The following is a 23,202-nucleotide window of genomic DNA, read 5'->3' on the forward strand; positions in this document are numbered from 1 at the left end:
CTCCAGGAGCATTTATATAAATGACCGGCCGTTAAGATAAGCCAGGCCTGGACGTCCTTAGACTCTGCATGCACCGTACCCACCCCCGCTTCTCGACTTCCCTCAAAAATCTCTCTTCAACAGTTACAATTCCATTTTAATCTTTTAGTTCTGTTCAACCATTACCATCCCTCCTTCAATCGGCCAATTTTGCAGATGTTTCCAGTTAAAAGTTGGTTTATAAATCTTTGGTTTTTTTTGAGAAACCTTGTGGAAAGACCAAGACCACAGTAAAGGTGTCAGCCTTGGCTCAATGGTAGCCGTCTTGCCTCTGAGGCAGAAGGTTGTCGGTTCAAGTCCCACTCCAGAGACCTTAGCACATAATCTAGGCTAACGGTTCAGTGCAGGACTTAGGGAGTGCTGCACTGTTGGAGGAGCCGTCTTTCAGATGAGAAGTTAAACCAACAATCTGCCATTTCAGGTGGATGTAAAAGATCCCACGGCTCTACTCGAAGAAGAGTTAGGGAGTTCTCATAAGAACATAAGAAATAGGCCATACGGCCCCTCCATCTTGCTCCGCCATTCAATAAGATGTTCTTCGACCTCAACTCCACTTTCCCGCCCGATCCCCAAATCCCTTGATTTCCCTAGAGTCCAAAAATCTATCGATCTCAGTCTTGAATATACTCAACGACTAAGCATCCACAGACCTCTGGAGAAGAGAATTCCAAAGATTCATAACCCTCTGAGTGAAGAAATTTCTCCTCATCTCAGTCTTAAATGGTTGACCCCTTATCCTGAGACTATGCCCCTTCATTCTAGTCTCTCCAGCCAGGGGAAACAGCCTCTCAGCATCTACCCTGTCAAGCCCTCTAAGAATTTCATACGTTTCAATGAGATCACCTCTCATTCTTCTAACTCCAGAGAATATAGGTCCATTCTACTCAATCTCTCCTCGTAGGACAACCCTCTCATCCCAGGAATCAATCTGGTGAACCTTTGTTGCACTGCCTCTAAGGCAAGAATATCCTTCCTTAGGTAAGGAGACCAAAACTGTACAGGTGTGGTCTCACCAAAGCGTACAATTGCAACAAGACTTCCTTACTCTTGTACTTCAACTCCCTTGCAATAAAGGCCAACACACCATTTGCCTTCCTAATTGCTTGCTGTACCTGCATGTTAACTTTCAGTGTTTCGTGCACAGGGACACCCGAATCCCTCTGAGCACCAACGTTTAATAGTTTCTCACCATTTAAAAAATATTCTGTTTTTCTATTCTTCTTAGCAAAGTGAATAACCTCACATTTCCCCACATTATACTCCATCTGCCACCTTCTTGCCCAATCACTTAACCTGTTTATTCACCTACTTCACTTCCCCCAGTGTCCTGGCCAATATTTATCCCTCAACTAACATCACTAAAATAAATTATTTGGTCATTATCTCATTGCTGTTTGCAATGTGTAAATTGGCTGCCACGTTTCCCTACATTTACAACAGTGACCACACTGCAAAAAGTACGTCATTGACTGTAAAGTGCTTTGGGCCATCCTGAGGTTGTGAAAGATGCTATATAAATGCCAGTTCTTTCTTTCTTTACATGGCACCACCAAGACTGAAAAGATCAGGAGAGACTTAATAAATCAAGAAATAGCGGCTAAGTGACAATGGTTTTTTAAAAGGCACGAGGATTGGAAAACTGGGGAAAGGTAAGGAGTTCTACAGTTTGGACTTCAAGATGCCTTGATAGGCACTTTCAATCCAATTATTTACTTCCTTAAAAATAATGCCAGGAACAGGCTTTTTGTTTCTGAACTATCTATTTTATTAATCAATACAAATGTTTGCAGAGTGACAAACTCAGTAAGAAGTTGATCAATTAATCTGAACACAGATACAAGCAAGTAGCTTTATCAAGTGGACACTCCTTAACATGATTCTCAAACAAATGGTTAAAAATATTAAATAGAAATTGATTAGGAGCCCAGCAGCTCTGACAGTAGAGCACAAGAGGTCTCAGTTTGAATCCTAGGCTCAGCTATTATTTGTACAAGCTTTAACCTGTGTGTAACCTGACCCAAGAGTGCTTGATCCTTGCATTGGATGGAAAAACTGAAAAATAAATTTTCTGTTTCCCAGCACCAATATCCCTTTCTTTGGTGAGTACAAAATTCACTGAAAAGCAGAGCTATTTAGCAGTCTGAGGTTTACTACAAAATTGGGTTCAACTGTCCAAGCAGAAGGAACCAACAGAAGCACCATAGTTCACCTGTTGTGTTCATGACATAAAGTGGTCGCTTTGAAGGGAAAGTTTAAATTCCATTAAATCGAAACAGATTAGATATTCTACTATCCCCAGCTCTTAAGAGTTCGTGGAGATCTTACCTTAATCAAGGGTCCCAAACACAGTCCCTACAGCCTTAGATTGTTTGCTGTTGCCCTGTAAAGCCTTTCTCTGCAGATGGAAAATCCAGCAAGAGACCAGTTTTAGCAGGTGGCAGAAACATTTGGCCAATTTTCAAAGAACTTTAGACAGATTGAAAGTCTGAAATTGTTTATTACTCATCAAAACTTGGTAACCAGGCCTAAAAGTGTGTTTATTTGGTATATCTTTCCCTAAAAAAAATGTCAATTAAGTTTCTGCAAAGTAAGCTCTTCTCAAACAGTCATTTTAAAATGTCTATTCATAATTCATGTGGCAGTGCAGTTTTTACCCTCTCCTGCCTTCTCTAGTTTGAGACCACTCACTATTTCATAAGGACATGCGACAATCTGGGTTGTAGATGCCGCTGAAATTAACCTCCAAGCACCATGGAGTATGAGCTAATCAAGATGAGGGCAAGATGGTTCATTGCTAAATTTTCCCTCACCCCCTCCAACAAAAAAGATGAAATGCTACATTTGCACAAAGCATTCCACCGAGGGGTTTGGTAATGAACTAGCATAACTAACCCGAAAAGCACTTAAATATCAGTGAGAGGTGAAACCTACAACCTCCTGGTCAGGAGTCAAGCACTCATTGTTGACGTTAACAAGTCACCATGTCGTACTGCTGCTTAAACTTAATACACTTTTCGTTTTAATACATTTAATTGAAGCTCCCTGGCAGCTTCTACTGGGATTTTTTAAACCTAATAAACATAAAATTGTACCAACAAATTATATCCAACTCAATGGCCGGGAAATTTCTCAAGAGTTGCTTCAGCTCCGCTGTAAATAGGGTTACCGCTACACTTCCGGCAAAGTTATGGCGGCAGAGCAGGAGCAGTTCTGAGGAATTCCCATCCAATGTGATAAATATACAGCTTGTTTAACATCTGCTGGAAAATTTTAAATAAAACATCCAAAATAAAAATCAAAATGGTTAAATTCTGCATTTGATCTTGTTTTGAATATACAAATAGCTGAGCAATATCGTGATGCAAGAGCTTAGCTTATGTGATAGGAAAAGCCAAAACATACATTTAACTTGTTTATCTGATCCTAGGTTCTGAGGTGGTAAAAAATCTGCAAAATGGTATCAATGATCAAAATATTTTGATTTTTAAAATTATTTGCAGCAGCAGGGGAGGAACGCACTGTAAGAAAGAGATTTTCATATCTTTATTGGCTCAACAACTTCCTCCCTCCCCCCTCCCCCCTCCCCAAAAAGCAGTTCAGATTGCAGCACTATGGATATCGTTACAGGACTGGTATCTGTTTGACACTAGTACCCGATTAGAGTAATGAGCACCATCAATGCTAAATTATATTGAGGGCTATTCATCACTCTCAGGCCAGGAAAACCAGTATCCAAATGCCTGTTAAATTTTAATGTTAACATTAAAAGAATCAAAAATGAAGAGCTATAAATTCAGCAGCGTATCGCCCGTTTTTTGTTAGGTCCTATGCAGCCTCCTTCACGCTTCTAGCGTGAGGTGCGCCTGACGCCATTTTGGTCAAGGCATTTGCGTACGTGCAGGTAACGAACTCCGGTACCATGTAAAGTAAGGAGAATGTGCGTTAGATCAGTGTGCAACGCTGATTTAAAGGGACAGATAAGATTTTGGAACTCAAAGCTTCAGCCAACGCACTGTCTTAACCATGAACAGCTGAAAATGTCATAGACGGCTATTAAAGGGACCATGCTGGACTTACAGGTTGGTTGCTGGATTATTGCTTCTGGCTGCTGATGCATTTGACCTGTTTTTGGAGGTCTCCTATACTTGAATACTAGGACTAGGGGACATAGCCTAAAAATTAGAGCCAGGACTTGCAGAAGTGAAGTTAAGAAACGCTTCTACACGCAAAGGGTGGTAGAAGTTTGGAACGCTCTTCTGCAAATGGCAGTTGATGCTAGCTCAATTGTTAATTTTAAATCTGAGATTGATAGATTTTTGTTAACCAACGGTATTAAGGGATATGGGGCTAAGGCAGATATATGGAGTTAGGTCACAGATCAACCATGATCTCATTGAATGGCAGAACAGACTCAAGGGGCTAAATGCCACTGCCACTTGCTGCCTCCTGTTATGCGCCACCTTCTTCTGCAAGAAAGCGGGACGTGCGTCAGTGAGTGTCCTGCAGGATGTTTGGGTGATGTGCCTGTCATGATTGAATAGCTGCCAGTGTGTGAGATCTGTGAGTTGTGAGTGTGCGGCTTGTAACAGTGGTAATGTGTGAGGGTGAGAGGAAGCATCTGACTGGAAGAGTTGAGTACTGATTGAAAGAGTTTGTTAGTATGTGGGTGATGTGGGGTGTAATGCGTGGAGCAGTGGATGCGGCTAGTGGTGCAGTTGGTGGGAGATGCCACTTGACAGTTGACCTCACTCACCTTGACCACTCCTGTCAAAGCATTGAATTTCTTCCTGCACTGCATCCATGTTCGTGGTGCTATGCGCCTGGCATTGACTTCATCCCCTACTGCCTCTTAAGCATATGTCTGGAGGGCCTCTTGCCTCCCCCAACTACCCCACCGCAGATATAGGATGCCGCTCCTTCTGTTCACCTCTTGCACCAAGGCCTCTAAAGCATCAGCAGAAAACCTTGGTGCCGCTCTCTCGCAGGCCTGGTACAAACTCAGATCGGCAGATTGGTGAGGTCTGGAGTGCAGATTGGAGGATGTGGGATTTAGTAGTGCGCAACCTTTATTCAATATTTTAACATAATTCAACAGTTGGTAAACATAGGGACAGGACCTGCATCTGTATTTTACGTGAGCGATGTCTGATCTCCGTTCAGCCTTTGTGCGGACTGATATCTTATATTTTGCAAATAAGAGGTGCAGGCTGCCTTTAAGAGGTGCGAGCCACTCACGCGATATTGGGGCCCCCCTTCTAGTGAAAGCCACTCAACAGCGCAGCCACGCCTGGCTGCTCGCGCCGGAATCATGTAAATGACCAGGCAGCACAAATCTCACGTGCTGCCTGCATCGCAACAACCGGGCGCGGGTTAATCGCACACCACAACCTCCCGCGCCCGGAATCAGGGGTTATCGAATTTAACTCTCCTTGCTTTGTGCCAGTTGTAGTTATGTTACAGCTGAAATGAAGCCGAAGGCATGACAACCTAATCTTACTTGCCAAAATTCAATTTGTGGGAAATTGCACCAAAACTTCATTTTACATTTTGCATTGATGCAAAGCTAAAACTGTCTCACGTTGACACAGTATGACTGGCTTATAAAAATAACTACCTCTCAGCACACTGCCTCTAAACATTCTTGTTAATTTTACTTTCTCTCCTTTCCAGCAAAAGTGGAGTGTTATCCCTGAATTAAACAATATACTAAAAAATGATCAGCGAGCTGACCTTCAAATGTCCTGCTTAACTTAATTATTTTATTCCTAATTAAAAATGTGCATGGACGCACATTTGACATCTGCCTCTAAGGTTAACATAATTGGCTTTGATTGAAAATTTGTGAGGAGTTTTATTTGACATTCTCCCTCCCCTGAGTGTTCAACTCAGTTGTCTACAATTGAATGTCTACTTGGAGGTAGATGTGCTAGCCTTAAAAATCAGCATTGCAATCTCTTAATTATCCCGCTTAACCTTTTTGTTTTCCTGACTCCTAGTTGTTCAAATGCTTAATTTCAAACAATGTAACACTATAAATTTATTTAATTACGGAAAGATATTGCATTAATGTAACATTGGAAAACCATAAAAGTAGACCACAAAATCTTCTTTGAATGCAATGGCCCAGAATTTGCTGGGGAAATAAAGGCACGTTCATGGCGCTCACCATTATTAGTGTGTAAAAAACCCAGCAATTTGTGGCGAGGAAGAGATACGCTGTGAATTGCAAATCGCCACAAATTGCTGGACGATTTGCACCGCCCCATCATTAGCCTCACAAATACGAGATCTTGCCGTCAATTTCCCCATGAGTATTAAGAAATTGCTGCATTTGCACCACAAATACAAATTAAATTTGTCAAAGTAACTTAGGGCTGGTATTTGACGCAAGGACCCTTTTAATGATGAGATTTATGTTCCTGCAATGCCACTCAACTTCGGAGTGCCCAGAAAGGGAACAACTGAAACTGTGGAGTCTCACTCCTGCAGGTAGTAAATTGTTCCTAAAGGCTTCTTAAATTTTAAATTTAATTTTTTTTTTCTTATTTTTCCTTTCTGACTATTTTCTCCTCTCTCTTAATCCAATATTTCTTTCCCTCTTTTTTATTTCTCTTTCTGCATCTAATTTGACTCTAATTCTCCCTATTTCCTTCCCTGTCATTCCTGTTTCTTTGATCCTTAAATTTCATAGATTAAGGAGATACACCGTTGGTCCCATTGTTCACCGAGGTCCCAGATGGCCCATTGACCTTGCCTCGCCATTATTAGCTCACACTTCCAGCAATTAGTGGCGCAAAAATTTTTCGAGCTGAAGGGTGAGGGAAAAAAAATCCAACTCACGGGGCACACCACAAGATGCCTCGCTCCAGCAAATTCTGGGACATTATATTTATTTTCCCAAAATACAAATTAATCTGTAGAATTCAGCCTGGATTTTTTTCATAATCAAATCTAAGACTTTCAGATTTTGCCCTTTTGTTTTCAACTTCACACATTCAATCAATGCTTATATGCTTGGTTAAGAATTTTTCAACTGTTAAATGTTATAACTTCCAATTGTTACAAGATGGCATCTTCTTTAACGGTCTTTCTCTAAAACAGGCGGATGTACCAATTTTCATCCAAATGAAACACATAGTTAGGCCTTCATTCTAATATGACTTTTTTCCCTAAATAATAGCACTGACCACTATTACAGTTTGTCCTTAAAGACTTGAAGCACTGTAGGAAAAATGTATGGTCTCCAAAGACATTTTTTAACTGATTGAAGATATTCTTAGTGTATCATTTATAAATGTACTGATCAAGTACATATAATTGTATGTTGGTCAATAGACACATGAATTTCCAAATTAACCAAGTACACACACCCAGTGAAGCATTTTTTTCTTCTAAATTGTATCTGAGTTTCACGAAAATATTTTTTCCAAACTCAAAAGGACAATCTAATTCTAAACAGATCAATCTGATGAAGTGATAGTGCAGTGCAAGGTTTCATATATTGCATACTGTATTTATTCCTTAGGGGCTTATTTGCAAGTTTTAAATGAATTAAGGAATGTGCCTCACAGATAAGGTCATTTGATGATACTTCACTATAGCGAATTATTATGTTACTGGCCAGTAAATTGTCATTCACACCCCTATAGAATACTTCAACATAACATGCACTGTGTTGTTATTCTCCACTATTCTGCTGAACACTGCTGTATTGTTACTTGATAATGCCTTGTGTGTGATACCATTACCTTTCAAAGTAATCATCACCAACAGCTGTTAATCCTTAAATCCACATCACTGTCCCAATCTTTCTAATCCTAATAGGAATGTTACCACATACTAAACTCACAGAGACAACAACCAGTAGCAACCTCATTTCATGGTAATAAAATAAAACATTAACACAAATATAAGCTAAAAATAGTCATTCCATCAAGAGGTAAGGACGATTCTGAAAGTTTGTGGCTTCTGAAACCTTCTGAATCTCTCAATATAAGATTCCCTTGTGACACTACCATCAATCTGTCACTCCATCTATTTCTATGCAATTCATGTGGGGATACAGATCATTGAATGCAATTCTGTTATTCAATGGTCTTTCATTTGCATAACTTAACCAAGCATAGGGACTGGGACCAATCGTTGACTACACTTAATCCTTACAATTGCCTCAGCTAATGGTCCAAAAGTAGCATATTTTAATCATTGCCACAGTCTTATTGCAAATTTCTATCCATGACTCTTTAGGACCATTAGTATAAATTTATTTTTAAATTGGCGATTTGATAAGGAATCAGATTGTGGAGCATGCCTCCAAACCTGGCGGTTTTTGCTCTGGCCAGACTGTAACCCTAATAACATTTATTTACATCTTGCTCCAAATAAAATACTAATAACTGGAAATTTAAACTAGCTCAATAATAAATTATTAGTGAGACCACACCTGACTATATTTTTTAACTTTAATTTTTGCTAATGGAATGATCAAGATGGTAGAGAAAATCCTAGGGATAAAGAGCAAGAGATATAGGAGGTATAACATAGAATTTACAGCACAGAAACAGGCCATTCGGCCCAACTGGTCTATGCTGGTGTTTATGCTCCACACGAGCCTCCTGTTACTCGACTTCATCTAACCCTATCAGCATATCCTTCTATTCTTTTCTCCCTCATGTGTTTCTCTAGCTTCCTCTTAAACGCATCTATGCTATTCACGTCAACTACTCCATGTGGTCGCAAGTTCCACATTCTAACCATTCTCTGGGTAAAGAAGCTTCTCCTTAATTCCTTAATGGATTTGTTAGTGACTATCTTATATTTCTGACCTCTAGTTTTGAACTATCCTACAAGTGGAAACATCTGCTTTACATATACCATATAAAACCCCTTCATAATTTTAAAGACCTCTATTAGGTCACCCCTCAGCCTTCTCTTTTCTAGAGAAAAGAGCTCCAGCCTGTTCAGTCCTTCCTGATAGTTATAAAATCTCAGTTCTGGTATCATCCTTGTAAATCTTTTTTGCACCTTCTCCCGTGCCTCTATATTCTTTTTTAATATGGAGACCAGAAGTATTAAAGTGTCTTCCATGTTTATAATTAATCTAATCATAAAAGAAAATATTCTATCCTCATATTTTGTCACAAATGGTGTAAATAAAATGCACTTCATAGCCCACAGGAGCATGATTTATTGTATCTGAGAAACCAAATTGAAAGGTCAAAACTCAGGATACCACCAAGGTTGGAAAGAGTAAAACAGTTAAAGTAAATCAGGAAGTGGTGACGCCAAGTTTAGGTTTTAGAAGCCTGAAGATTGTAACAGGAAAGAAAGACCGAGGGAGATAAGGAGTTACACAGCTTTGGGAAAGAATTTGAATCAGAGACATTGCGAAGAGACTTATATTTTGAAATAATGAGGATGCTGGGAGCAGGGAGAGCATAGGTCATGGCTTATCTGCAGCTTAAGAGGAACTAGAGAAAAAAGGTCAGAAGGGGAAGAACCATAGTAGCGTCGATAAAATGGAGAAACGAGCAAGGATTCAATGGAGTGAGAGAAGTCAGAGGTTAGAGGTCTCAGGGTAATCGCCCAAAAGACAACAAACTTTTTCTTGTACCCTGACCAAAATTACAGAACTTTTAGAAGAGCCTCCCTACATATAAAAATATAGGAACAGTTTTCAAGTCACTCTTCCCTGAGCCATCAGTTAGTTATATGGTTCACTTCATTCATAGGCACATAAGGATTTTCAGGGGAAGAAAAGGCCATTAAGCCCAACAAGCCCCTCCCTTTTTCAAAGATCTATCCAATTTATTCACTTTCTCACCATATTCCTCAATCTTTTCTCTCTATAAATACCTCTTGGAACCATTTCAATGTCAATGTTCACTTCTATTGCCTTCTCTGGTAACTCATTCCACAATTCTATGATCCTCTGGCTGAAACAGCTCCATTATTGCTTCTTTTTTACTTATGCTTCCTTATTTATAAACTTTGCCGCTGATAGTTGGAGTCTTTGCCACAATGAACAACTTTCCCGGATCAACATTGTCAATCACCTTCACAATCTTGAAAACATCAATTAGAACACTTCAAGGTCTCCTCTTTTCCAAAGGAAACAAACCCAATTTCCGTAACCCAAAGGAAACAAACCCAATTTCCGTAACCCAAAGGAAACAAACCCAATTTCCGTAACCCAAAGGAAACAAACCCAATTTCCGTAACCCAAAGGAAACAAACCCAATTTCCGTAACCCAAAGGAAACAAACCCAATTTCCTTAACCCAAAGGAAACAAACCCAATTTCTTAACCCAAAGGAAACAAACCCAATTTCCTCATAGCTTAAATTTTGATGCCTGGAATCACCTTTGTTGCTCACTTCTGTATTCTTTCACATGTAATTATATTCTTCCTTCACTCAGAACATAAATTCTATATTCAGTGATTTGTCTCCAAGTATCTTCTGTTCATACTGTGTGCATGTTCTGAACTATTAAACATGTTAGTTCCTTTTTTAAAAAAAATGTTTTTGGAAAGCAAATATATTTCTTAATTTACATAATTTTTGGCTTGCCTACAGTTTTATAAATACAATCCACAGGGTACTTCAAAAGCTTTCAGAGGTCTATTGCATTGTTATTAATCAATCAAATCTTTTAGCCTGTAAATGATTTCTTTAATTAAAATCATGATTAAAACTATTACATTTCTGGCACTATATGTCTCCAGAGTTAAGCTATTGTCAGTATTTTACATGTGGCCAATTTTAGTATCACTTGTTGGGAATTTCTTCTGTGTGTTTTGCATCAGCTAATGTATGTGTTAAGTCATTCCAAGATCAAGCGAATCTGAACTGCTCTTCAGTGAGCAGTTCCTATAAATAGACAATGGCTTTAGGTACATTTTAATATGGAGAACTGCACCACTGGTAAGCAGCCCAATATCTGTGATGTTGCATGGCTGAATATAGAAAATGTAACCTATTTTGGAAAACACTCGAACCAATTATTCAAATTTCTTAAATGATTCAGGGTTTTCCCTCCTCTACCCTGCCCAGAAGTCCATGTTTAGTGTTGAGCACTCTCTGTGTGAAGAACTTCCTAGCACCAGCACTAGATCTCCTGTAGACTTGTTTGAACCAGTGCTCTTTTGTTTTACTGTCATGTGAATTAAACACTAAAGAAAACAAATTTTGCTCATTTTAGATCATCAAATATAATCACACTTTAAAAACAAACTGTATATGCACAGAGTGGTAGCATCATGTTCTGTTTCAAATTATCTTTATGTCTGCTTGCAATTAGACAACATTGATATTTTTTTGTTATTTTTTTCTTCTCTTTCTATCCTCCCACCAGTGTGCATCATTTCTTGACAAAACAGGTTAGGCTGGAGCGCTCGTCCCAAGACTTTGCCTGTGCTGGTCAATATATACTTGGCCACTAGATGGTGCACTAGAGTGGCACATGTTAACACTGATTCTTAGTCCCTCTCCTTTGGGAAGCTTCTCGCCTCCATTTCAGCACTTCACTCAGATGACCTGGATGACAATGGGAACTTATCACATTGTGGAAATCATGGGAGCAAATCTATATTTTACTACCTTAGGACACTAAAATGCTACTTTGTGATCTATGATGGTTCTTTTTTTAATCAAGTGTTTTGTGAATGTTTTCATGGCCAGTCTAGTTTGTCTGTGTGGGTAGGTAAGAAATGAGAGGGGGTCTATGTCTAACCTAGCGGGTCTCGTATGGGCAGGGGATATGTGTCAGATTCCTGATGGTCTTGTGGCAGTCACTCACAATTCAGCCTTATTAGAATTTGAAATTTGCATTCAGATTCAAAGAAAAATCAAGTTTGGAACTTTTGAATGTGAAGTTTGAATTTATCTGAATGATCATCATTTAATCATCCAAAGTTGCTGGTGAATATTTTGAATCTCATTCAAAACTATGGGCAATGTTTATTTCAATGAGCTGAACATTTGTTCATTTGCTACAGTTGAACACCCTTATATCTGTAGACTTTAAAGGCTAAAAATGTCTGGAATTTCTTTTTATTTAGTGATCTGATCATAATCCTGATCTTTCTCGTTGAAGAATCTGTGTTGATTTTATTTTCTGAAATGCTTCAAGCAAATAGACTACAAACTATGTTTGGCATATAAGATTGGAAATTACTCTGCAATATTATTGTGCGAGTACTTGGCATGTTCATCTCAAATTTCTGTCCATATTTTAACAGAACAAGTTAAAGGCTCTGTTAAAAGAGGACAAGGGAAATTCATACAAATGCATCAAGCATAATATTACAGAGTATAATTTCCAGGCTACATTTCCTTTTGTTTGTCATTAAACTTGCAAAACCCCTGTTATTATCATTTTTCAGTAGCTATCTGTAAGAGGTATTACAGTAAAAAGAAAGCAGAGAAATCATTACAGGCATTTTGTTTAATTTAAATTTACCATATTTCATTCAATTATGTGTCCCAAATAATGCCACCTTTAAAGTCAGCGCTGAAGGACTGTACTAAAATAACAGCATCATGCAGCAAAGTAATTCATCCCTTTTTTGGTTTAATTCCCAATAACACCTCATCGTAGCCTTCTCATTGGCAGACATTTCCTCCAGCTGAAAGGGTGGAACAGTCTGGGCTGCAGCTTTTCTAGCAGTGGCTGATAATGCTGTTTGTGATCAGCTAACAAGAGGCATGATTTAAATGATGCAAGGTAGATCGTGCCAGTTTTTCCTCCTCTCTTGTCCTTCACTGAGATTGAAGGCTTTGCTTCTGTGTAATGCACCATCTACCACCACCCGTTCACCCCTTCCCCCAAGCCAATACCTGACAAGGCTCAACCAACTGATGTACACAAGGGTGAGTGACAGAGGCCCTGGGACTTGAGCAAATGACCTTTTGATCGGGAATCAAAGCACTCAACTGATTGAGCAGCCGTTTCTTGTTTCATTTTCCATAAACTTCTCTAGTCAATACTATTTAATAGGCAAACTGAGTTCCAATTATTAATAAGGTATGAATTAAATTACAGTAAAATCTTCCGATGAAATGTCCCACCCAAAATGTTGATCAGTTCTATACTGATGGATTTGTTATGCATTTCAACACTTTGACTTTTATTTCATATTTCTAGTATTCATACCTTACAGAAGACTAAACAATAATTTAAGAAAAAAGATGAAGTATTTTTATGGAAATGGTGGATCTCCCTTTGCGTTGCTCATTGGTAGTCTTTAGGGTTGCCATTTCTGGTTGGATGTATTCCTGGAGGTTTAATCACATGACTTCCCACCTCCAATGGCCTTACCCCTACACTCCCACCATTGGTCACCTGACACTTCTATCCTCACAGGACACTGCCTTCCCATGTTAATTGGAAAGTGAACAGACTCTTCATTACCAGTTTGGATGATTCTTGACTGTCAGTCAAACAGCCTTTTTTCCCATCTACCAATATTTTATAACTAGTAAACAAAAGTGTTCAAAGAAAATTAAAAAAGAAACATTTTTTTTTAAATTACCCTATGAATTTTCTCCCGAGTTGCTCACAGCAGTGTCCTGGAGATTAATCGTTCATTCCTGGAGACTCCAGGACAATCCTGGAGGATTGGCAACCCTAGTAGTCTTGGGTCTGGAGCATGGTGCGATGTTTAACTGCTAACTTGGCCTGTCCCTTTACGCCCACTACTCGTTCTCTCTGAGATTCCAAGGAATTGTAGCTGCTTGTAAAATCCAGAGGTCAATTAGAGGTCAGTAAATTTCAGGCTTTGGGTCAAAAGAACCCAGGATATAACGCCTGGCTTTCTTTTTCTTTCTTCACATCTGTAACAAAGTATAACTTCTAGGGGTAGATTTTAACTTTCAACGCCGGGCAGTGACCTGCTGATAGCGGATCAGCGACCCATTATACATCCCACCGGAATTTTCTTTCCAAAGATTTCAATGGAAAGGAAAATCGGGGTGGAGTGTATAATAGGTAGCTAATCCACTATTTCAGTTTATCACTCAGTGGTGAAAGTTCAAATCTACCCTCTGGAGTATGACCGTCACATGCTAGATGGAAGACTCTTCCACGGAAATCCTCATGGTGAGTCAGTGGCCATGCTGTTTCGGTGGGGGGGGGGGGGGGCGTTGGGTGGGGAAATGGAGGTGGTTGAGCAGCAGGAAAAAAACAAATGTTCAACCACCACAAAAAACTAAAGCACTTTCGGGTGAATTTTCGCTTTAAAATGGGTGGTAGTGGATCGGCCACCTGTTTTACACATTGACCGATTTTTGTTTCCAGCTGAATTAAACTGGAAAGAAAGTGGAATGTGCCATAAATAAATTTCTGTGTGATTTGTGCATGCACAGACCCCGGGGGTAGGTGGCCCATGGTGTCATAGCCAAGAATGTGCAACTAGAGGGTCGAAAATATAAATAATTAACACAGTGAGAAAAATGTGTTTCTATTTTACAAATACGAAAACTCAGCCAATCAACAAAGTGTCATGGGTAGGAAGTGTGCATTTTTATATATAGGTATGTGTCTGAGAGAGATAATAGGCAGGCAGCCTTTGTTTATTCACATCTTTTATCTTGAAAATATTCCTTGGGTACACAGGTTGAATGGGCATTATTGCAATTATAGAGTATGAATTGAGAAACCAAGATAAAGGACTAAGGTCGATCATGTAGGTGTCAGCAAAGTTGAAAAAAGAGTGAAAAAAAATGATAAATCGGGAATTAGTTGATGCCAACCTTGGGTTTTAAAAGCCTGTAGATTGTAGGAGGAAAGAAACATAGAGAGGTAAGGAGTTCCACACTTCCTGCTTGTACAGATAAGGCTTACATTTTATAATAGATACTGTGATAAATTTTACCAGATTTTAATCAGTGCAGTAAACTAGAAATAAAATCAACTGATGCTATGGTTGATCAATTACAGGAACCTCATCAGTAAATAAACAGGCTCCTTCTCCCAAACATTTAAACTCCAGAATATAAAAATTTAAATGAAGCCACTATCCAGCACGGTACTGAGTCATACAGACTAGGAAAGTCCAAGTTCGATCCCTGGTCTGTGCTTAGTTATCGTGGATCTCAGCTAGGGCAGTGGTGAGGCACTACAATTGGCCTCACTGGTGCTGGGCTAAGGATGGGGGAAAAGACAGTCAGGGTTCCTGCTCCTGATCACCGTCCAGTGACCCTGACTGGAAATGTGAGAGTGTAAACAGAAGCCAGGGTCTGTGATGCCCTATTTTGTCTGCCTATGTTCAGTGGCGGAGATTGTGCATGAAGGATGGACACTTGGGTGAGGACTAGCATGCTGGAGCCTGTGGAATCGTGCCCCAAAATAAATCATTGCTTTAGGAAAGGAGAGGAGAAACTAAGTGAGGGGTAGGGGAGGAGGGGAGAATTTTTAAAAAATGCTTAACGCTAGGTTGAAAGGAAACAGCTGAACCACTGTTGCAGCTACAGGGTTAGACCAGCAAATACAAGTACGAAGGAAAGAGTATTGTGGTGGCAAAAACAGCATTAATGAAGTCATGCATTTTATAACATGCGGAATGTTACTGGATGCGCAGCGTGTTCAGAATCCTCTTCATTCCTAATTAGACTGCAAACTTTAGTCCTCATGAAGTGAGTTTTTTAAAAATGCAGTTGTTTTAGGGATGCTTACAAGCATTAAAGAGAAATCTCCAGTCTATGCCTGAAAGATAAACTCAAGCAGATGCAGAAATACATTAATGTGGTATAGAAAAATCGGGGGAGGAAAAGAGATACTTAAAGCCAGCCCTACTTCAAGCATTGCATTTCTAATAAATATCCCACAGTGCATTCTGCTGTACAGCAGCCATACATTAATTAGTGAATTCAGTGTCACTGCATTGTGTTATATGCATTCATGTGAATCTTCATTTTTCACTTGTGGTGACTTACTAATTAAACATAAGCCTTGCAATTAAATGTAGAAAATTTTGTTAAAAATCTTAATCCATGCATGCTGCAAAAAAAGCCCACAATTTTGTACTTTATTTGCTGAATGCAAATTGGATTTCTATATTTTTATCATGCTAACGTAGCTATGGAAATGAAGCAGCTTTCCTTTTGTAGATGATACTCTGAGTAGTAAGGTGCAATGTTCCAGAATCTCCCTGCCAGTACCTGGCCCTAGTCCAATGCTTTTAGTGAGTGCTATCTGTCAAGGCATGAATAATACAGCCCCTAGGCTGTCGGCTGAATCCAAATGAGGCATACATCACGAAGAAAGCACTCGACTTTAGCTCCAGAACATGCTCCTGCTAAGACAGGCAATTATTCACCCACTGCAGCAGCCATGGCAATCAAACTGGTGGGTGAAAAGGTACACAAAATGAAAAAAAAATTTAAATAAAATACAGCAAAATAGGCCAGAGAAGATTCAATAATTTGTTATCAAGAGAGAGCAATGGCCATTTTTATATATACTCTGGGTTATTCAGTCTCGTGGCTTTATGAGGAACTATTTATAAAATCTGATTTTCATAGATTGCCAAAAATACATAGTCGATGTTGGGAAGTAATAAATTATTATTGCATAAGACAGGAAACACTTTAGAAGAGCAAAACACATTCAGATTAACCATCTCTGAAAAGCTTTGGAATCATAAGATTTTGAGTAACTAAATGTATTTTTGGTCATATTTTTTAAAATTTTTTTCAAACTGCTCACTTGAAATATGTTTTTGGCATAAACATATTAAGAATTGCCATTGCTAATACTTACAGAAATAGGAACAAAGAACTTGAAAGACATATTTTTATCGACACAAATACCGTACATGAAATCACACAGAGCTGCAACCCTCATTGTTAATGGAACGCTCTGACAAAAACTAAAAAAAAAATAAAAAATAAACTGTTGGGATTAATAAAGAACTAGAAAGGCCATTGGAATGATATTCAAATATGAAATAATATTTTATGTGGATAAATTAACTACTCCAACATGTATTCTTTTTATAAAGGCTCCCTTAGTATCAGTAAGACAGACTAATCATTATTTACAGCAGACACAGAGAAAAAAAGTGTGGTTTCTGGAAATCTGACATAAAAACAGAAAATGTTGAAACTGGCAGGTCAACATCTGGAAGAGAAAGATCGGTTAAAGTTTCAGGTTTCACCCTTCGTCAGAGCCCAATGAAGGGTCGCACTCAAAATGCTAATTGAAGGGCATTATAAGTTCTAGTTACTTCCAGCACAATAACAAAACTACATGAAATGAAAAAAGTTCCAATCAATGCACTATACAATCAGCTTGCCAACACAGTAGACAAATACAAAAAAGCACTTTTTTACAACTAATAAAATTCCTCTTGGCTAAACCTATGTTTAAAGAATACAAGCAAGCTGCTTTGAGTTTAGGAACTGAATATATTAATTTCTTTACCCTAAATGCCAAGAATAACTGATATTACAGAATATCAAATATGTCAGACTGTTGTGTTCAGTGACTGAACTGTAAACAAAATAAATAGTGCAGGCATTTCATTTCAACCATTTTTGCTAATGTTCATTCTTATTTGAACAAACACTACCTTATTTGCCAAAGATTAGTAATGGTGCAATAACTGCAAGGGTAGAAGGTGCAGTGAAGTAAAGCTGTTGCCTTTGTCGCTACCCTACATCTCTGGAGACCTGGCTTTCAGTTCAAAACAATTTAGAGCGAATTAAAATATTTTCTCTTTTACATGACTGTTAGAACCATAAGAACTAGAGTTCCAACTAAAAGAATAAAGTTAATCGCAAGAGAGCAATGAGGCAATGGTAGATGCCTCTGACCTAGTCTACCTGAGTTAAGAATGCTTAATACTGACATCAGGCAGTAGATACAAAACTGTGATGGTCTTTACAATAGTCAACTTTCATACGGCAAAACGGCTGGGATAATTAGAGTTTTACCTCTTCCAGTAAAACTCAGTAAAAACTCAAATGATGACTGAGACTCAAATAAGTTGCTTACTTAAGAATATAAGAAAATATGGAATGAGAAAATGCCATTCAGTCCATTAAGCCTACTTCTTTCACAGACCATGTACAGTCTGCCCTATCGTTGACTCTGCCCACCCAATTAAGCTCCTAAAGGAAAGTTCTGCGTAAATACTCTCTGATCTCTTTGGCAATCAAGCAAAGCTCCAGAATATTTGTCGATGTGCAAATCTCCATTATTCAATACTGTCTGACTGCCCTTTATGGGCAACAACCCTTCTCCTCCTCCCAGTCCCTGCAGCACAGGAACCAATGTGCCATTTAAAGAAAGCAGTGGTTTAATACAAGTGAAACAACATGATCATAAAATATGGAAAATCCTGTAATCTAATGTAATAAAAATGGAATTTGACTTATTCAGTCAACGTTAACCAATGGGCCTAATTATAAATAGACAGAATCACAGATGTGATCCCCAAAACACTGTTAAATATCCCAGAATCCCATGTAATAAAACTAGAATTTGACTTATTCAGTCACCATAAAACAGTGTCCCTGAACATGATTATACTGCCTGAATAGAGAGAGCGAGAGAGAGAATTAAAGCATGAGGCAAAGGGGTGAAATTCAACTGAAACATGGGCACAAAATAGGCAGTAACCACCCATAACGCACTCTGCTCGATTTTTCTTTCTATTGAATTCAATGGAAATCAGGCGGGAGTTATAATGGGCAGCTAATCCTCTACCATCCGTTTTGTGCCTCTGCCGAAGTTGAAATTCACCCCCAAAAGTGTCGGCCGTGGCTCAGTGGTAGCACTCTCGCCTCTGAGTTAGAAGGTCATGGGTTCAGGTCCCACACCAGAGACTTGAACACATAATCCAGGCTGACACTTCAGCGCAGTACTGAGAGAGTGCTGCACTGTCAGAAGTGCCATCTATCGGATGAGATGTTAAACTGAGGCCTATCTGCCCTCTCAGGTGGATGTAAAAGATCCCATGGCACTATTCGAAGAAGAGCTGGAGAGTTCTCCCTGTGTCCTGGCCAATATTTATCCTTCAATGAACATCACTTAAACATCTGATCGTTATCACATTGCTCTTTGTGGGACCTTGCTCTGCACAAATTGGCTGCCTCGTTTCCCCATAATATAACACTGACTACGCTTCAAAAATATTTTGGGATGTCCTGAGGGTCTTGAAAGGTGCTATATAAATGAAAGTTCTTCTCCTTGTTCTTCTTAAAATGCTTCCACCAGCTCAAGGTCCCATTGCATTTAGAGTTGTCACCTAATTGTTTTTTGCCTAGACAGTCCATTTTTTGAGTAGACTGTTCAGTTGTTATTGCTAACGTAAACTGGGCAGGAATATCCAGGGTCTCAGTTCTTGTTGGATTTTTTTTTTGTCCAGTTTTGTGGCGTTTGCAGTAAAATATAAAAATTGTGGACTTATTCAGACTTGCTGCAACTGCAAAACCACTAAGGCCTTGAAATGATGTTTAGTGCCAGCAGTACTGAGGGAGAAGCTGGTCCTAGCGATCACAGTATAAAAGAAATTCTAAGCAGAGAGAGCAAAAGCCCAAATAAGTACCTTATACTTTAACTAATCACCAGGGGAAACTTCCAAATATATATAGAAATTAATACTTCAACTAAGTACAAATATTAATAGAAAACATATTACAAATATACTAAATAATAAGGAGCCAGAGGTGCTAAATCTAAATCTGCAGGTTCTAAACAAAGAGCTGGCAAAGAGGCACGAGCTAGGATTTCCTGCAAAACAGAGTGTAAGAGAAAGATAATCTGTACTGAAATACATGTACACTCTGCAGCAAATGAACACTGATGCCACACAATACTTGAAATAATCTGCCTTAAGAGAATTAAACAAAAGTATTTCCCTAAGCTACACCACTGACCCTACTCCCAAACCCACCCTTTATCCAGTTTTGTACTTGGCAAAAGATGGCAATCCTAGCTCAGAATGCACCTTTAAAATACATAAAGGGGGATTTTAACTGGAAGCAGGTTTTGGGCGGGTGAGACGAGCGTTACATTTCCCCCCCTCCCCCCCCGACAATGTCATCTTCTTGAGGCCCGGGCTATTTTAATTCCCAGGACTTATTTACATCCCCCCCCACCGCCCCGCTCCGGCCAGCTGCCCAGCCAAAATGGGTGTAAAGAGGAAGCCGGCTGGCTGCCATCAGGCAAAGATCAGGCAGTCCAAAGGCCACCCGCTGGCATTCAGGTAAGTCACAGAGGGGGTTATGGCAGGATCTCGTGGGTGGGAGTGGGTGAGGATCCCATTGGGCATTCCGTTCAGTCAGCGGTTAAAATGCCATCAGGGTCCTAATGACATCATAGGATCCTGATTTGCATCTATTAACGAGGCTCCCCAAGTCAGGCGGATGCCTCAGCCGTCAAAAAAAAGGGCCAAGTTAAAGAGGTGGTGGGCGGGAATGGAGTGGGAACAAGGAGGTAAGTTTTCAGAGGCGATTTTAACTGATCGGATGCCCCTTTCCCGTTGGGGTAAAATCGACCCCATAGTATCAGTATCAATATTAAATCATCAGTATCATTAGAGTATGCTGGGTACGATGACTGAAGTATGTTTTCATGGGTCATTCCAGAGGGACACTACCTTGCTGTACCAATGTGCTGCACCATGGTATTGGACTCAGGCTCGTGCCAATGATCTCCCCAGACCGAGGACTTGACCTCAATCAACCTGCGCTACTCCAATTCTGGCCTCTTGCGCATCCCTGATTTTCATTACTCCACCATTGACGGCCGTGCCTTCAGCTGCCTAAGCTATAAGCTCTGGAATTGCCTCTCTAAACCTCTCTGCCTCTTTCTTCTCCTTTAAGACGTGCCTTAAAACCTACCTCTTTGACCAAGCTTTTGGTCACCCGTCCTAATGTTTCTATGTGGCTCGGTGTCAAATTTTGTTTGATAATCGCATCTGTGAAGTGCCTAGGGACATTTTACTATGTTAAAGGTGCTATATAAATGCAAGTTGTTGGTGGTGTTGTTCAGCTGAGGCCAAGTTGAGCTCTTATGAAAAGTGCACCATCCAACTTACACTTGGGCAGGAGAGGAGGAGAGGAAAACAAGGGCCACAGTCTCTGCACCTGTTTTCGTCAAAAAATCTTACCAATATTGAGTCTTACTTTGTAACTACCAAACTATTTTATCAAACCGTTCAGAATGTTTACATTGTACATGTTTCACTCATTAATTCACAAAAGAAAATATTCAAACAGACATGAGGCTAAAAATCTCTCAAAGGGAGGATGGGGTTTTGTTTGAAAAGGCTATTTTTGATAGTCAGTGGAATAGTATCTTGCATTTTTTTGCTGTATATTTCATAAAAAAACAGCCTCAGAATTTTCACCCTGATGTGTTATCAGTGGTTTAAAGCAGAAACAGGATTCCCTACCATTATATATTTATGCACATTTGCCCTACTCAAAGTCATAATAATGTCTTCTTCATGTTACAGGCCAAGTGCAAGATGGACTGTTCTTTCCCAAAAGGTAGTTATATATGTTGGGCATAGCATACAGTCTTTACTGCATCGCAAAGGCTGATGAGTGTGTGCAGTACAAAACATAACAAGTGACCATGGCATAATGTCACAACACCTCAATATCTGAAACATTACACTTTCCAAAACAAATGTTGCTTCCAGTTCTGTCAATGAAGCAATCTTAGTGATTTCTGTTGCACATTTCTGTTACAATTTTGGATCAAACCATAACACAATTGTTGAAATCTGAGATTAGATGAGATAGGATTCCAATAACCTCTGTAAATTTGGTATGTGCCCATAATAATGTTGTACATTTGTATTTTCAAAGTAATTATCACTTTAGTTCCATTGCTGTTTTGATGCTTAAATTGTTAAAATAAACAGTTTGTGTCCATTACAAAATCCTCATGATTTACTTAAATGAACTTTCCCTCTACTGCAGGCAATGTTCTTCCTAATATTCTGTTTCACAGTTTATATCAGACATTCAGCTGTGTTCCTTTTGTCGAAGATAGTCTTCAAAGTGTCAGGATATTCACACATACTTGTGGGGCTACCCATCATTATAAAAGTAAAATAAACCTTTACAGCATAGTTAGAACATTCACAGCCTGAGCTCAGACATCATACTTTAATTGCACTTGCCTCACTCCAGCATTCAGAAAGAAAATAATTAAATAGAAGTGCACAAATTACCTTCGGTGCCTTGCGTATTTTCCACTAACATGGCCTGTGCCATCACAGCCAGGAGTTGGACAACTAAAAAAAAGAGAAAAGCTTGATTGTGATAATTGTCACTGACACTGGTTTATATGTGCATACATGCGCATGTGTGCACATCTGTGGGTGTATGTGTGGGAGGGATAGAGTAAGAAAGGGAGAGAAGAAGCCGAATACTGGATTTTTCATTAGCAAGTCCCAGGAGAATTAATTTCTTCAGCGCAGCCAGCATGAGCCGACCACCAATACAAGTGACAACATGCTTTATCCATTAAAAGGCATGAAATTTCAAAATTGCTAATGTGGTGAAAAGTTTTCTTTTTGCAATGAGCACTCACCTGAACAGTTCTTGGATTACTGGTTCTATGGGGACTGGGGAGAAATGAAAACAACACAGATTTATCATCTCTTATAATTACCTGGTTCTTCATATATTACAGCCAGTAAGTTGCCATGAAAACTACAGTCAGGATGAGACAAGCAAAGAGGCTCTGGTGGATGAAGGTCACCCTGAGCAGGGGTTTGACTGATTTACTGAGCCAATAGCCTTACCTCTGATACCTTTAGAGCGTGTGCGGTGACGCTTCTGGTCTGCATCCGCCTCCATCTGAAAACAGATTAGTAGGCATTCAGTGTCCTTATCCAGCACACACAGACCTTCAATACACAGCATGTCAAAGTGTGCCACAGGATTTATTAACAAGCCTCTCCCTGCTTCCTTATATATTTTGATACAGAAAACTAATGCATTTAGGATTTGAATGCCTCTTTTTTATTTATAATGATAAAGAAAAGTTCAGTCCATGTTTGAAAAAAACAAAACAATTGATTTTTTTGATGTTGCTAATGCAACATTTTTTCTTCACGTTGCTAAATTTTTCAGGGTTAATTTTTCTCACTCAAGAGAACCATGATGTTGATTGCAATATGATTAATTAGGATAGGTGC

General features: G+C 39.3%; 1 protein-coding gene across 2 annotated transcripts in view; it reads right to left on the reverse strand.

The window, feature by feature from the left end:
* Positions 1-22,861, reverse strand: part of LOC137321352 (myelin transcription factor 1-like protein) — a 238,022-nt gene extending 215,161 nt beyond the window's left edge. For both annotated transcript variants that reach the window (XM_067983737.1, XM_067983738.1), the window contains exons 1-3: positions 22,807-22,861; positions 22,593-22,626; positions 22,231-22,293 (exon numbers count right to left, since the gene is read on the reverse strand). In XM_067983737.1, the coding sequence (XP_067839838.1) occupies positions 22,231-22,293; positions 22,593-22,626; positions 22,807-22,861 (152 nt within the window). The remainder of the gene's footprint in view (positions 1-22,230; positions 22,294-22,592; positions 22,627-22,806) is intronic.
* Between the last annotated feature and the right edge of the window lie 341 nt (positions 22,862-23,202).

The sequence above is a fragment of the Heptranchias perlo genome, chromosome 5 (genome assembly GCF_035084215.1).
Source record: "Heptranchias perlo isolate sHepPer1 chromosome 5, sHepPer1.hap1, whole genome shotgun sequence".
In the NCBI taxonomy this organism is placed as follows: domain Eukaryota; kingdom Metazoa; phylum Chordata; class Chondrichthyes; order Hexanchiformes; family Hexanchidae; genus Heptranchias; species Heptranchias perlo.